Source organism: Ambystoma mexicanum, chromosome 6q (genome assembly GCF_040938575.1).
Source record: "Ambystoma mexicanum isolate Mex_15411 chromosome 6q, UKY_AmexF1_1, whole genome shotgun sequence".
In the NCBI taxonomy this organism is placed as follows: domain Eukaryota; kingdom Metazoa; phylum Chordata; class Amphibia; order Caudata; family Ambystomatidae; genus Ambystoma; species Ambystoma mexicanum.
In genome coordinates, this window is record NC_090937.1 from 396,022,513 (window position 1) to 396,038,613 (window position 16,101).

A 16,101-nucleotide genomic window follows, 5' to 3' on the forward strand; every position below is an offset into this window, starting at 1 on the left:
ATATAAATAAATAAATATTACAAGTCATATTTATTGCTCCTAATAACTAGAATGAATATCATGTGAGTTAAATAAATAAATATTACAAGTGATATTTATTGCTCCAAATAACTAGAATGAATATCATGTGAGTTGAACTATTCCTGTCTGCTTGCTAAGGTGTACATTATGAAACCTTCCTTGTTCATTTTACAGGCCAGAATCATGGAGTTTAAGTGGAGTTTGATGTGCCTGATTGCCTTACTGCTCAATTTAGTAGTGGCAGAAATTCAAGAGGCTACTGCTGACACTGATTCGACTGAAGAAGCAGAAGAAAGTACTACAGTCTCTAGTTTGCAGGTAATAATTGGGTTAACACTTGTAGAAGTTTTCAAAACGTAGTCACAAATAAATTAAAGTACTTGTCAATCAGACAAGAAGAAACACAATTGTTGGTCAATCCCCATTTTGTTTGTAGGTATTTGGCCAAAGGTCTTAGTTTAAAAAAGAGATTTTGGAGTGTTTTCCAAGAATTGAAAATGTATTTATTCAAATATACATGATTTTGGGGCTTACTAAGTTTGGCCAGGTCATGGCATGTTACATATGGCAAACTCAAAGAAAGCTGTGTAAGGGGCAAATTGCATCTGCCATTCTGTGGTCACAGAGCCCTGCACATACGTTTCTTTATTCACAGCTGGCACTTGTGTATAGGTGAGGGACTGCTTAGGGGCATAGGAACCCACAGCAAACCCCTCCTTACAAATCCAAGCCTAGGCTATGTCTCCAAAATGCAGGCATACATTCAGTGGTTGAAGTGTACTAAAAGAAGTAGTGGAACTATATTCCCTGCTTGGCTGCCCCTGCATCCCACAAACCCCATTGCCACAACCCTCCCATAGGCAATGCAAACCCTAAACAAACACACATGTTATTTCAGGTAATGTGGAGTGCTGTGAGTGCAAGTTTCAACTTCTTCCTATGCTTTTATTTTAAAACTAAACCATTCTGGAACGGTTTGTTTTAAAAAAAAAGTATAGGAACAGTTAAACCTTTTTTTTTATAAATAGAGGAGCACCGTTCACAACCCTCCCGCCGACTTCGAGCACTGCATACATTGGACCACAGCAACCATATGCGTGGAGGGCTGAGAACAGACCCATGGATGTGTGTTTGTGTCTTTGTGCACATGGACCGTTAAAAGCCTTGCAAAGCCTAAGCTTGAGCATTTATTTTGTGGGTTGAACAATACCAACAGAGTCTTGTAAGATAACCTTTCCTCAGGATGACAGGAGCCAGATGTTCAAAAGGAAATCTTCTTTATTAGTTACAGCTCAGGATAGTTCAGCTTCAAAGAAACACAGGACAGTAGACTCAGGTAAAGTAGGCACATTTCACCAGCATAGCCTCTCACTCAGTCAGTCTCTGTCCAACTGTGATTCATAGAACTGTAACGGTTTGTTGAGAAGCCACATTCAGCATGGGCTGTTCCTTCCCTCCCCACTCAAAGTGTGACGCAACAAACTCTTTAACGGATTCTTTTATTCAGCCCTATTTCAGACACATATCATGCCCCTTGGATCCTCACCACCCTGAGCTAACAAGGGGCCTCATTACGACTTCGGCGGCAGCCAAAATCAGGTCCGGGTTCCCAGAATGGGGAATTACCGGGCCATTCCGAGTTCGGATGACCCAGTAATTCCTCCCTCCAGGAACCCGGGCCCGGACCTTTCCCATCTGAGCCCCATAGGGCTAAATGGGAATGGGAGAGGGTGCAAACAACGACCAATTACGAGCGCCCCGTTGTTTGCTCCCTCTTCCCCTCGCCTGGTTTGACCAGGCGTTACTTACCAGGTCCCATGAGGGGAGATGTAATGAGGCGGAACGGGTTTAATGGGTCCGCCTCCTTTAGCGGAGCCTGTTAACCCGTTCCGCCTCAGTCGTAATGAGGCCCAATGAGTCAAGAACCAGGCTGGTGTACAGGAAATATATTTGTATTTATTTAAATTAAAAGTAATAGAAATCACAATGAACTGCACACACCTCCTTCTTTGTGGCTCACCATTAAATTCTTGTTACACAAATCAATTACACAAATTAGTTAAAAAAACACAAATCACAATTCTTTACTTTCTACAAATTTCACTTCAAGAAATAATTAAACTGATCAATAGCCAAAAACACTTAAAAATGCAGTGCTGTGCAATTTTTATTTTCTTGCAGGCTTAAAAGGCTAGCAGTAGGATTTCAAGATTGGTACAAATACATATGGCAATTATGATTTCACCCACACCTTTGGTTTAAAATAAACACAGGGTGATTTAGCTGTTTGTTTTTCAGACCCCCCCTACTTTGATCTGTGTTGGGGAAGTCAGACAGAAAAATTGGAATGATTTGGGTAATTTTGGATTTTGCACTCCCTCCACTGAAAGGCATGTGTTATGAGAAAGTTAGACAAAACGATTGGACTGAATTAAGAACAAAGACACCCCTCTTCCTTAAAGAAGTCGGGGTCAACAGCACAAAAAAGGATTACCCAATTAAAATATAGGCTATAGTTTTTCAGCCCACACTGGGAAGTGAGCTTTGTTAATTTAGAATTTTAACAAAAATCACCCCATATTGCTACACCAAATGGGGAGTTAATGTAATGAATCTTTTATTTAAGTAGGCTAAGGATCTAGACTGTTTTGCCCCCTCCCTCTTATGGAGGCAAAGGATTTAAGGCAAGCAGACTCCCCACCTTTTGGTTTCCCGGGGCTCAGTTCTACTTACATAGACAGCTCTGTTTAAAGTTCAGGACAGACAGCTGCATGCCAGGACCCTCTGGAAAGATAGGGCAGGGGTCTGATCACTCCACTCTCAAGAATGGACTCCCGCTCTCCACCAAAGGACCCAGTCAGCTCTTAGCCTTCCCAGAAATATACAGCTCCATCCAGATGCCCTCTCAGCAATCTCCTCTGGTGTTTCCTTGCAGCTGTCAGATGTTAAGTTTCATCAGAGCTCTTCAATGGTAAATCTCTGTCCCTTCCTCCTAGTGCAGTCTCCCCTATATAGCAGCAATGACAACACCAATTTTACAATCTTGGGGAAGTACCCTGACAGAGTTCTCACAATGAGGGTTGGTTCCTTCTCTCTCCTCCCCACTCCAGCCTATCTCTATGGATTGGTGTAAGAGTATGGAACAGACATACGGCATCTTAATTTATAAGCCCCATTTGTTCTCATGTCAAACATTTGGGCAACAACAATTTATGTGGCAAAACTTAATAATTTTACTAATAACTACCATAGCATGCATATTTTCTGATTCCGCTAAGCATGGGGAATCAAATAAGATGACAGCCAGGTTCATAATTTTCTGCCATTTCTGTAAAAAGCATAACAGTTATGCAAATGTAATTTGTTACCCATATTCGTAATGTTATCCTCCATCCTTTCACCAACTCTCACATTTCGAAAATCTTCAGATCAGCCAGAAGCACATCTTAGATGGCTATTACAGTTCCCTAACTCGTAGGTGCATTAATTTTATATCTCCAGAATCACCTGGAAATGACCTTATAAATGGTTCAAACATGAAGAAAATCCGCCTCATGGTTGCTGGGAAAAAGGCCTAAATAATAATAGTCCTTTTAAATTAATAGTAAATCTTCATGTGGGAGAAAGGAGAAATGGTAATTCTCCTGCCTCCCGTTCATATGGTCTCTCTGGGCTCGCCTATAACCAGAGTTTTTATTATTCTCTTTTAGTTGGACTTCCAGCCTCCTTCCTTGTATCCCCCATTTTCACAATTTTTGGTCATGTTCCAGCCAAGGGAAATTGTCCTGCAGTAACTGCCTTCAGAGCCAGAAAGTCTGAGGAACACTGGGTTTTCCACACCTTCAGCATGACACTTTATTGCAGTTTGTAATTAGCTAGGGGATGTAAAATCCACACTGGTAGTGTGGGATTTCTTGTGAAGTGTCCCACAGCCAGCAAAAGGATTTGCCTCTGGCTTAGAGACCCTTTTTCATGAAAACAAAGTGGCTTTTCCTTTCAAATGTCTGCTGATATTTTTCATGCAAAACATAATATACATTACTTTTTGTCAACACCCACCATGTATTTTCCCTGTCATTTGTTTGTTAGCAGTGGTACATTTTCACATTTAAACTGCAAAGCCGTTTTTGTGGCAGTGTTGAAAAATCCTGCTTTGCATTGGAAAGGGACTTCAGTTTGGGGCCTTTGAATGCACCCCACAGAACACTCAGCAGTCAGCACTCACAGCACATTCTATATCTAAAACTCTCATGACATCAGCATTCAAGCAGAGAAGACAAGGCAGGAAAAAAGCACAATACGACACGTCTCCCCACTTAATCAGAATTCAGAAAATCAAACATCCAAAAAAGGCACACGCATTCAAGAGGTAGGACCACATAACAATATCCACACAAACATATAACAATCAAAATCCAACATCTCTCTACGGACTAACTGGCCCTACTGTACCTCCACCATGTGCAGTAACTGTAATCACTCACACACAGGGTACAACTCAACTTCACCATCACTGAGTGATGCGCTTTAAAGTTCTGAGTGTCTGTAACGCTTACCTGGACTCCTCGAGAGCATAATTCCTTCTCAGCCTGTGGACCTGGTACCTTAGCACTTTTAGGACTCTATTTCTGTTTAAACAAACAATGACAACAATAGAAATGCTAAAACATCTATTAACTGAGATAGTACTGCATGAGATGTATACTCCTTTAATCCCTCCCTTCTCACCTGTTTTTATTTATTGTGGAGCTCTCCATCCTACAGGGGTGCATTGAGATGAAGAAACAATGGTAACTTGGGTAGCTCATATACTCTATAGCTTCTTGCCTTGAAATGTCTATACTTTTAAGAATGAGAGTTGGGTAAGTAAGCTGGTGAAAATACTGTAATCTTTAATGGCTTGAATTGATTCCAACATTGGAGAGTTCTCTCTTTCTAATAATTTGCCCTTTTGCTCTTTTTTTGCAGGTTCTCGGAATTCGGGAAAAGAATTATGGTTGCGGATGGCTGCGGAGTTACTCAGGATGAGAAAACATTTTAAAACGTAAGTTCACAAAAGCGGAGTAACTGCATCCTTCAAGGAAGAGCGCGGAAACAACTGTTAGGTGAAAACCTGAAGAACATTTTTACGTACGTAAATGCTCATTAAACGTCTTCTGTTATTAGCTATTAAGTTTGTTTGTTAATTAAATACCTCTTGTGTTGTCTGCAGGTTTTTCGGAAAGCTGAGGAAAAATACCTTCGAAAGATGCAGTGGCTGCGGAAGAAACTTCTGACTGAAGATGCTGCGACTGTCAGTGAAACTTCTGACTGAAGATGTTGCGGCTATGAGCGAAAACTGCTGACTGAAGATGCTGCTGCTGTGAGTGAAACTTCTGACTGAAGATAACCGCTTCGGATATAACTTTGGTCAGGTAAGTCTTTTCTATAAACTATTGTATTCTGTAGTTTTCTGTAAAGATAATGTCTCTATTTTCTCCATTTACAGGTTCTGTGAGGTGAAACGCCGGCAGCGTTACTCGCTGTCAGCAGAGTAGATCTGAAGCGCGCGTTCCAGCAGAGACGGGGATTAAGTAGCTCCCTCTGCAATATGAATAGAACGTGCTGCAATTTGTAATTGGATCTTGCGGCGGCCATGTTTAGTGTATGAAATTACTGTTAAACATCACGAGAGTCTATGGAAGCATATGCTGTGAATGGTGTAAATGCCATATGTGCCAGGCTAACACCCACCTTTGACCTGCTGACTGACATAATGTTCTCTGCCTAGCCTGAATGCCTGAATGAGGACTATGCTCACTGACTGGGATCATGACAGTTTCCGCCCCCCCCAAGACCCCTCCCAAGGATGGACCCTCTGGCCCTGGCTTAGTGGGGCCGTTCTGATGAAAGTTTTGAAGCAATTTGGGGGCATGAATATTTGAACTAGGTACCCAAGTCCTGTGGACCAAACCCTTTCCAATCCACTAGGTAGAATAATTTCCTTTTGACAATCATGGAATCTAAGTTTTCTTTCACTAAGAATTCTGGTTCACCTTCTATAAGGGGTTTTGGTGATGGTCGTCGCCTGGTCCCTGGATTCATTGGTTTTAACAAAGAAACATGGAATTCATGATGAATTTGCATGTGAGATGGTAGGTTCAATCATACTGCTACAGGGTTGACAATGGTTTCCACAGAGAATGGGCCCAGAATCCTAGGCTGGAATTTACGTGGGCCATTAAGTGCAATGTGTTTAGATGACAACCATACCACCATACCTTGTCTCCCACTTTAGACTCTGGAGATTTTCTTTGAAGTTTATCTGCAAATTTCTTTGGACTTTCGTTTGCTATAGTTAAATGTCTCAGGACCTCTCTCTGTACCTGGGTAATGTTCTCATGAAGATTCTGTACTGCTGGCATTGCTAAGGATTCTGTTGGATTGAAGGTAGAGGTTCGAGGATGTGAACCATTAAGGATGTAGAAAGGGATATAACCTGTGGAAGTGTGTTCAGAGTTATTATATGTATACTCTGCTACCCAAAGGACATCCACCCAAGAACAATCTATCTGGTGGAGAAGACATTGAAGGTATTGTTCTAGAGTCTGATCGGTTCTCTCAGTTTGACCGTCAGTTTGTGGGAAGTGGCTCGTAGATAAACGTACTTCAACTTTAGCCAACTCACAACATTTCCTCCAGAATTGAGAGACAAACTGACTCCCTCTATCCGAGATCAGTGCAGATGGAAATCCATGAAGATGCACAATTTATTCTAGGAACACCTTTGCTAAGACGGATGACGTGGGAAGCCCCTTGAGGGCAATGAAATGAGCCATTTTGGAAAACAAGTCCACCACTACAAGGATTGTATTATAACCTGAACAAGGGGGTAACTCATTAATAAAGTCCAAAGAAATGGTATGCCATGACGCTGGTGAGACAGGTAATGGTTGAAGTAGTCCTGCCGGTCTCTGCTTTGAGCTTTTGTTTTGAGCACAAATACCACAAGTTTGAATGAAATCTATCACAACCTTGCGCCATGTTGGCCTGCAGAAATGATTTTTGATCTTGGCTGTGGTTTTAGTGATTCCAGGGTGGCCTTTTAGTGTGGCTCCATGGTAATCTGCCATGACCTTCTTTTGTAGCTCCCGATTTGCTAGGTAAAGACGACTCTGGAAATAAGGTAAACCTTCTTGAATGCAAAACTTTGGTCCTTTGACTTACAGGCCTCTAACTCTGAAGTGGTCATGCTGAGGAGAATCTGTGACTTTAGGTCTACTTCTGATGACCCAGTGACTCCCAGCAGCTTCTCTTCTGGAATTATGTTTACTGGACCTGAAGTACTTTGGACCTCTTCTTTCTCTCCAATCCGTGACAAGGCATCCTCTTTACCATCACTTACTCCTGAGCGCTAAGTTATAACAAAATCGTATTCGGTAATAAACAATGCCCAGCGGAGTTGTCAGGATGATTGAGCCTTTGCATTGCGTAAATATTACAGGTTTCGGTGGTCTGTGAAAACTGTGGTGCTATGCCGGACCCCTAATAAATGGTGTCTCCATTCTTTGAAAGCATGTTTTATTGCCAGTAATTCCTTATCTGTGATAGCGTAATTTAATTCTGCTGTTGAAAACTTCTTTGACCGGAAGGCCACTGGATGCAGTTGTCCGGTTTCAGTATCTTTCTGAGATACTACAGCTCCCATTGCAGCACTGGACGTGTCCGTTTCTACTACAAACGGTAGTTCGGGTTGTGGGTGTCCCCAAATGGGAGTGGTAGTAAAATGTTTTTTTAAGATCTGGAAATCCTCTTCTGCTTCCTTGGTCCAGGAGAATGTCTTGTGCTTTTGCAATAATTAAGTTATTCGATGGACTAGTTGAGAAAATTCTGCAAAAAAGCGTCTATAAAAATTTGCAAATCCTAAAAAACTTTGGACTCCTTTCACTGACGTAGGGGAAGGCCAATTCAGAACTGCTTCAACTTTTCGATTATCCATTTGAATTCCCATTGGTGACAGGATGAATCCCAGAAATTCCACTGAGGTCGCATGAAAGGAGTATTTCTCCATCTTGACAAATAACTTGTGTTGCCGTAGTTTCATAAGTACTGGCCTTATATGAGTTATGTGCTCTTGGGCTGAGTTTGAATAAATTAGAATGTCATTGGGGTAAACTACGGCACAGACATCTAGCAATTCGCGTAAAACATCATTCATAAAGTTCTGAAAAGCTGCTGGAGCATTGCATAAGCCGAAGGGCATAACTTGGTACTTGTATAAGCCGTATTTTGTGCAGAAGCAGAAGGCAGTTTTCCATTTACTCCCTTCTTTGATTCTCACTAAGGGGATAATTCATAGAATTCAGCGCACAAGTGGCACACACGGCTGGCGCACAGAGTGGGCGTGCGGCAGTCTGCGCCAGCCGCGTGCGCCAAACCCCATTCAGGCGCACAGCGTATTCATGGATTAATACATCAATAAGCAGCCGTGGCGCAGAGTGCCGCAGCGACCCTGCAGCAGCGCCAGTTACGCCCCCAGCCCCGCCCCTTGCACCAAAAACATCGCACAAATCCATTACAAGGCCAGTGGACCAGCATACAGCCTCCCAACCACGAAAACGTGTGTAAAACTCCCAGCGCACGCCCCAGAATACAAGTACCCCGCTCGCGCCAGGCCCATCGCGTGTAAAACTCCCCGCGCACCCCTCGGAATACACGTACCCTGCTCGCGCCAGGCCTATCGCGTGTAAAACTCCCCAAGCACCCCTCGGAATACACGTACGCCGCTCACGTCAGGCCTATTGTGTGTAAAACTCTCCGGGGACCCCTCGAAATACACATACCCCGCTCGCACCAGGTAAATTGCGTGGAAAAAGTCCCCCCTGTGGTGTGGGGCATGGGGAGGGTGGATGGGCAGCCTGCGCGAATTTCGGGGATGCGCAGGAAGTTTCACACGCGATAGGCCCTGTGCAAGCGGGGTACGTGTATTTGGGGGGTACGCGGGGAGTTTCACATGCGATAAGCCATGTGCGAGTGGGGTACGTGTATTTGGGGGGTATGTAGGGAGTTTCACACTCGATAGGCCCGGTGCGAGCGGGGTATGTGTATTTGGGGGGTACGCGGGGAGTTTCACACCCGATAGGTCCTGTGCCAGCGGGGTACGTGTATTTGGGGAGTACGTGGGGAGTTTCACATGCTGCGAGCAGGGTACGTGTATTTGGGGGGTACGCAGGGAGTTTCACTCCAAGGTGTGCAGTTTCCCCCCTCCCCATGCCCTGCAGGCAGCCCATACCACAGGGGACTACCGTACAACCCTCACCATGCTCTGCAGGCAGCCCACATGGCACCATGCACTTGTGAACACACTTGTGAGCCCAGACTCATGTCCCCCACCCATCCACCCACCCCCAGTGATGGGCACCTGCCAGCAGGCCCCGACTCATGTCCCCCTGCACCCGCACCCACCCAGCAGTGACGGGCACCTGCCAGCAGGCCCCGACTCATGTCCCCCCACCCGACACGTCATCACACTCCATACCCATTGGCCTTATGGCCACCCAAATCCCACCCCAGGCCACCCCAGTCCAAACACCCCACATTGAATTCCCAAAGTCATGATAGAAAATACATAACCAGCATGGCCATTAATACATGTCCCTCAGACCCACACAATGGTGACACATGACTGTGAAAAGCAACATTGTGACATGCACAAAACAAATGATAGAAGACCACACAAGTAAAGTATAATAAAAGTGTATTAAACAATCAACGAAATGAATAAAACAAAATCACACAATAATGAAAAGAAATAATCCAAGTCCGGAACTCCAAAATTAAAAAAAAAAAAAAAAATGCCGCAAACAATAAAATCCAAAGTAAAATGGGTCCTATGGGTCTGTGAATAAAAAAAAATCACAGTTCCAAAAAAGCAAAGTATTCCACCATGGGTCCATGAAAATGAAATCCACATCGAAAACTATTTACAAAAGAACATCCAAGGGTCCATGAGGCCAACAATGCAAAGGAAACCTACAAAAAACCCTACCTAATAAATAACTATATACAAAAACGTGGGGCATAGTCCATGCGCCCCAAATGAAATAAAAATATAAAGGAAACCTAACACTAATGAACTATGTACAATGGCGGTGGGAAAGTCCTACGGCTGACTTGTTGATTTCCCGGGCCAGGGCATCATCGAACTCCTCTTCAACATCCTGGAGGCGGGCCTGTTCCCTGGCCCTGAGGTCTCGCAGGGATAAAGCCATGTCCACCTCCAACTCCCTGCGAATCTCCTCGAGGCACTCAGCCCGCCTCAACGCCCTGCGCATGGAGTTCTCCGCCCTGACCATAGTGAGCCGTGCCTCTTCCGCCCGCCGCCGCTCCGCATCTATTTGCCGGCCCAACCGCTGTCACACGGAAGACACTTCCAATCCAGGGTCCTCCTGCCCTCCGGCCGATGCCTGCCCCTCTGATGTTGATGGCCCGAGCCATCATCGCTCCCACTTTGAGCCTGCTGCTTCCGTGCATGTGCCCTGCTTGTTGATGACTGCACGTCCTCCTCCTGCTGGGGTCCAGTTGTTGGGGTGGCCACCCCTGCTGCACCTCTGACTCCCGACTGTGGCAGGGATGTGTCCTTCACCAGCCTGGCCGCTGGGTCAGGGGCAGCTCCACAGGGTGCCCAGGTGATAGATGGGCCGGAAGATGGCACGGAGGACGACTGGCACATAGGGGGTTCAGTTGAGGAGGGGGTCGCTAGAAGGTCCAGCACACGGAGGAACCCAGCTCTGGTGACCTGTCCTAGTAGGTCGACGCGGTCAACGAGGCATCTGAAATAACTTGCAGCGTCCTGACGAGAACCCTCCACGTCATCCCGGATGCCAAGTTGATGCAACACCACCCCAGCCAGGACAGGCTCAACACGGTCCCGGATTGCCACATCCACAGGGAAAGGAAGGCCAGTTGTTGTTCGTGCATCCCCTCACTGAAAACGGGTCTGGACAAAGGCATCCCTGCTGGTGTGGGATGATGCAGTCACAGGATCGGGGACAGGATTACACACAGGCACCTCTGCGGCCGCCTGTGCTGCCTCCTGTCCCTGCTCCTGGACTGCACCACTAGCACCAGTTGAATCCCCCGCTCCAGACCCCGTGTGTGGCCCTTCCACAGCCTCCTCCTCAACCAAACCCCCCCACCGACCTGGATGACTCTGTGCCATCTTCCTCCATAGGCCCCTGTGGGGTCTCAGCTGCCCCTTCTGCTGCCGAGGAGTCCACATCCAACCTCCGTCTCTTGGACCTACCCTCGGCAGCTGCGGCCATGGACGCGGCGTCAGACTCCTCACTTCCCGACGAGATGACAACATGGGAGGGGAGCTGGGCCTTGCGTCTCCGGCTGGCGGTGGGATCCCTGCCGCTGTGCTCAACAGCACCGTCTCCGCCCTCTTCATCAGTGTACGTTGCAGACAGGGAGAGACAGAACACAGGCATCAGGGCACTGTACAATGGTCTGATACACACATGACAGTTACACATGAGTGGAAGTCTCAAACTTCACACATGGCATCACACTCCCCAACACACATCATTTGGACCCACACAAATGCACACATTCACAGGAATGTTGCAGCAGGCAGCACCACCCATACACATACAACAGCATGAGCATCCAAAGGTTAGCCTGACCTCACATGCAACACGGGGAGTGCCAAAGACATACACACACGCCACCAGACATACGTGCATCTGTACATCTCGGCCACCTGTCGCAGTGAAATCATCGGCATCCATGTCACATCTGCCAATCAGCCTCCTACATGTCGGTGTCACATGCATCCCTGTTGTATCACAGTGGCACACCTGTCAAATACACACACACACGCACATGTAAATTGTGCACATACATGAAGGTGGAACCAGCATCCATGTGTGATACACCACAACCATGCCACAGTACATACACAGAAATCTAAACATGTGTGCACCCACACATGCATTTGGGCACCATGCATTTGAACACACACACCATTGATGTGCCTCACACATGAATGGACTCACATGGAGCAGGCTCATGTCCCTGTGCATACACATCCATACATGGGCCTTTCAAGACAAATGTCTAACCTGCACCCTCCTGGCACACCTCAACATGCACAGCGTCCAATCAGTACGCATATACACTTACAGCTCGACTCCGGATGGGTCTGCCTTTCAAGGACCTGGAAGTAGAGCGCTGGGCGTATACGTTCCAGGACCCTCATCTGGTTGTCAGTAAGGCGGACCCGGCACCCCTCAGCATCGGCTGCCTTAAAGAGGTGCCGGGTCTTGCTGAGGGTCCTGGACCTGAAGTCCTCCTAGTGCTTCCAAACGTGTTGCATGTTGCGGGCTGCCACCCCCTCCACATGGATGGCAGCGACAATGTCCTTCCAGATCCTCTTCTGTCCTTCATTGTCGGCGCGTGAACTTCCAAAGAGGGCATCATAATGCCCCAGGACTTGCTCCACCAGGATGCAAACTTCATTGGCACTGAAGCTGGCACCCCTCTGCCTCTCTGCTGGGGGATTGCCACTGGTGCCAGATAGTGTTGTGTCAGACATGGCAAACCCCGAGGCAGGTGTGGGTGGGAAACTGGGTCCTGGGGCTGGGCTGTGGAGCGATAGAATACCAGTCGGGAGTCTTCTGTTCCAGCAGAAGTGGTCACAGCAACTGGACCTCTGCAGATGGCTGACGTGCAGGCACCAAATAGCAGGGCACATGACCAGCAGGCAGGCAGGCAGCAGCAGATGGCAGGTGGGAGTGTGCTCGAGGCTCTGGGGGGCAGGAAAATGGCCTTCTGGGCAGGAGAGTGGTCTACCGTGTGTTGTTGCGTGGCCAGCTTGATACGGAGTGATTTGGCACGTGAAAAAAGTGCACGTCAGCGTGTAATTCGAGGAAAGGCCCTTAGCGCATAAGCACGTATGTGACTTGATACGCGCAAGCGTTTCCCACAGCACGGGTGCATCCGCACATGCAAAAAAATCACGTATGCATGTTAATCCGTGTAATCCGAGGAAAGGGCCTAAGCGCGTAATAGAAGTGACACACACAGGCGTTTCCCTCAGCACGGGTTAAAGGTGAGTGGGGCCAGCAGTCCGCTGTACGTGCCTTTCGTGGAGACTGACATGTGTGTTGCTACTTCGTGTTGTTTCGCCCGCCATCACAACTACACAGCGGATCAAGGACGTATCTCTTCTTTTCGCGAGGTATTGGCTACACGTGTTTTTCATTATCACGCTAGTCTGACAGTGAGTCGCGCATGCTATTTTTCCCACTGCGGGAGCCCCTGTGTATTCCGTACCCATTTTTGAGGACATAGTAGCCTGCGTGTCCCACGCGTACGTGTATTTTATGTCCCTGGGTGCCACCGCGTACTGCGGGAGGTTAATTCCACACACGTGGGCTACCGGGGGTTGCGTGCATGGTTTTACTGCAGTTTTGGGGTGCCTCAGCATTGCGTGACTTTATCACCAGGATCACATTCAGCCTTGCAGGTGCAGGGGTGCTGTTAACATCTTGTATCCCCTCCCATTGGCACTACTACATCTGTGCCGACACTACTACAACTGTGCCATGGTGAGGGGCGCCTCAGCTGGGCATACTCCACGTGGCAGGTGTGGTCAGGGACGTGGCCGGGGTGACCAGGGAGTAGGGGGACTCCAGGGTGTCCAGGGTGGCTGCAGAGGGGGAAGAGGCAGGGGTGCGCCACTTCGGCACGATGTTGTGCCACATGTTGGTGCAGTCATGCCACCACCCCCTGCGGCTCTGGGAGAAGCAGTTCTTGCATCTGGCACTGGTGTCCATGTGACCCGGCAGTCCGTTTCATCGACTGCCATGGGCCCAAGGAGAGTGGTAGCTGCAGGTGCAGCTGTGGACACCACCACCCAGGCTTACGGTCTGCCAGCGCAGGCTGCATTGGCACCTGAAGAGTCCCTGGAAGATTTCCAGGAGGTCAGGAGGCACACCGTAGGTGCACGCAGGGCTGCCCTGATCGAGGCATGTGTCCCTGGGGCAGTAATGTCATCTGGTGCCCCAACCAGCCGGGTGTTGGCAAGTGCATGGGCAGGTTCAGCCGACACAACCTCAGTTGTGAGTCTACCATCCAGGACAGGCCAGGTCAATGACCCTGGCACAGCAGATGTTACTGCGCAGGGTCCACTCCAGGGCACCCAGCAGCCACTGATGCAAGTCAGGGCTTCCGTCCTCGTTCCACCTGCCACTCCTTCAGTTCAACCAACCAGCGCTACAGCCCATACTGATCAGGGCGGCATTTGCCAGCCAGGGTCCGGACCACTGTCCAAGAGGAGGAAGGTTGCACCTGAAGTAGAGGCTGGGACCCCAGACACAGCTCCGGCCTCCGGCACGTCGAGGAAGAAGCCTTTCTGCATGCAGGAACTGGACTTCCTTGTGGACTACGTGCGGGACCACAACCGTGATATGCTAGTGGGGCGGAATTATCAGACTGCAGCTGCCCATTGTATGTCCCACCGGAAGCAAGTTGCGGATCGTGTGAGTGCATCCGGCCATGAGGTGCGCACAGCTCAAGAGTACAAAAAGCATTGGGATGACCTCAAACGCAGTACTAAGGCGAAGTGTGCCTCTAATTACAACATGACTCTGGTGACCGGCAGTGGGCCACTACCTGAGGAGGAAGACCTCACTTCGCACGAGTCAGTCGCTGAGGAGTTCATACCAGCAGGAATGGTCGAAGGAGTGGGAGAGATGCTGGACTTTGATGACCCGTCCAGTGAGTGTTGTTGCGTGTTTGTCGAGGACATGTGTGGTTTGCTTGTGTGTTGTGTTGTGCTTGACTGCCACTGCATGTCATGTGTACATGGTTCTCATGTGCAAGTCATGCAATGCTTCACTGATGCGTGCCTGCTGTGCAGGATGCTGGACATGTAGAGCAGATGGGGACTGTCCTCATTGCCACACTTGCACTCTACTCACATGCTACTCACCCGGCTGCCCCTCTGGTCCATGTTCCAGCTCACTGGCCCTTCTGCATGTAGCCTGGGGTGTCTTTCCTCTCGGCACTGGGACTATGTCATTGCATGACTGATGTGCATGTGTCTTCTGTCTGCATGTGGGTACTCCACGTAGGCATGCTCCCTTGCCCCTCCACCCCCACTACACCCCAATTTCACAATGCACTGGTGTGCATCATGTTGGCGTACTGCAATGGCCTGTTCAGGGCTCCTGTATACATGCAAACTTGCACCAGCCAACCTGCCAGATACATACAGTGGGGTACATCCTCTGTCCTTGATGCAGGGTGTCTCACTTGGACTGTGCAGATGTCAGATTCTCCGCAGGGACATGAGTGCCCATTCATGCTCCAGGTGCATTCCTTGCATGCCCCTATGTGTCCTTGACAGGATGATCATTGTAGTACGTGTCCAGGATGACCTACGTTTCATGGCATTTGATCATCCATTCCATGCCCGCTCTGGCTCAGTCCAGCATCAGGAAATAACAACAGGGTAAATTAAAGCTTGAAGAGCCGGAGTGGCAACTGCCTTCCCAAACCGTAGGGAGATACTGGTACACAGGGGACGGTTTTCTGGGGAAAAAGGTTTGTCAGCTTGCCAATCAGGGCAAGACAAAACAACTAATGGAAAAGCTTAAACAGTGGTCCTGTTCTCTTGGACACAGGGTGGAAAGCTGATCTGGTGCTCTGTTGAGACACCCAGACCCCACTGATGGGGAACCGGGGGGTAGGGGGAGGTGTCGTGTGGGATATCTAGCCACAGGCGATGATGGACGTGCTACCTGACTAGAGGGCAGTCTGGCTTGGTGTGAGTTGTTTTTTTGGTCACCAACAGCCTGCCACTGTACGAAATTGCAAAAAAACCCAGAAAGCATGGGTTTTCCCAGCACATCCCCTAGCTAGTGGGACAGTGCATTTTTAGTAAAATGTTGGTATCACCCAATCCACTCTCCGGGCAACCATCCATTTGCAAGGAACTTTCGAGTCACCAGGGTGAATAAAATCATAAAAAAATCCCGATGCCTCCAATTTTGCACTTGTCACTTCTAGTCGTCTAGATCTAAGATCACGAGA

At 48.1% G+C, this 16,101-nt stretch overlaps 1 protein-coding gene across 3 annotated transcripts in view; it reads left to right on the plus strand.

The window, feature by feature from the left end:
- CLGN (calmegin) overlaps positions 1 to 16,101 on the plus strand; it is a 510,795-nt gene that overhangs the window by 61,933 nt on the left and 432,761 nt on the right. For all 3 annotated transcript variants that reach the window (XM_069630884.1, XM_069630885.1, XM_069630886.1), the window contains one exon: positions 196 to 339. In XM_069630884.1, the coding sequence (XP_069486985.1) occupies positions 205 to 339 (135 nt within the window). In that variant the 5' untranslated portion in view covers positions 196 to 204. The remainder of the gene's footprint in view (positions 1 to 195; positions 340 to 16,101) is intronic.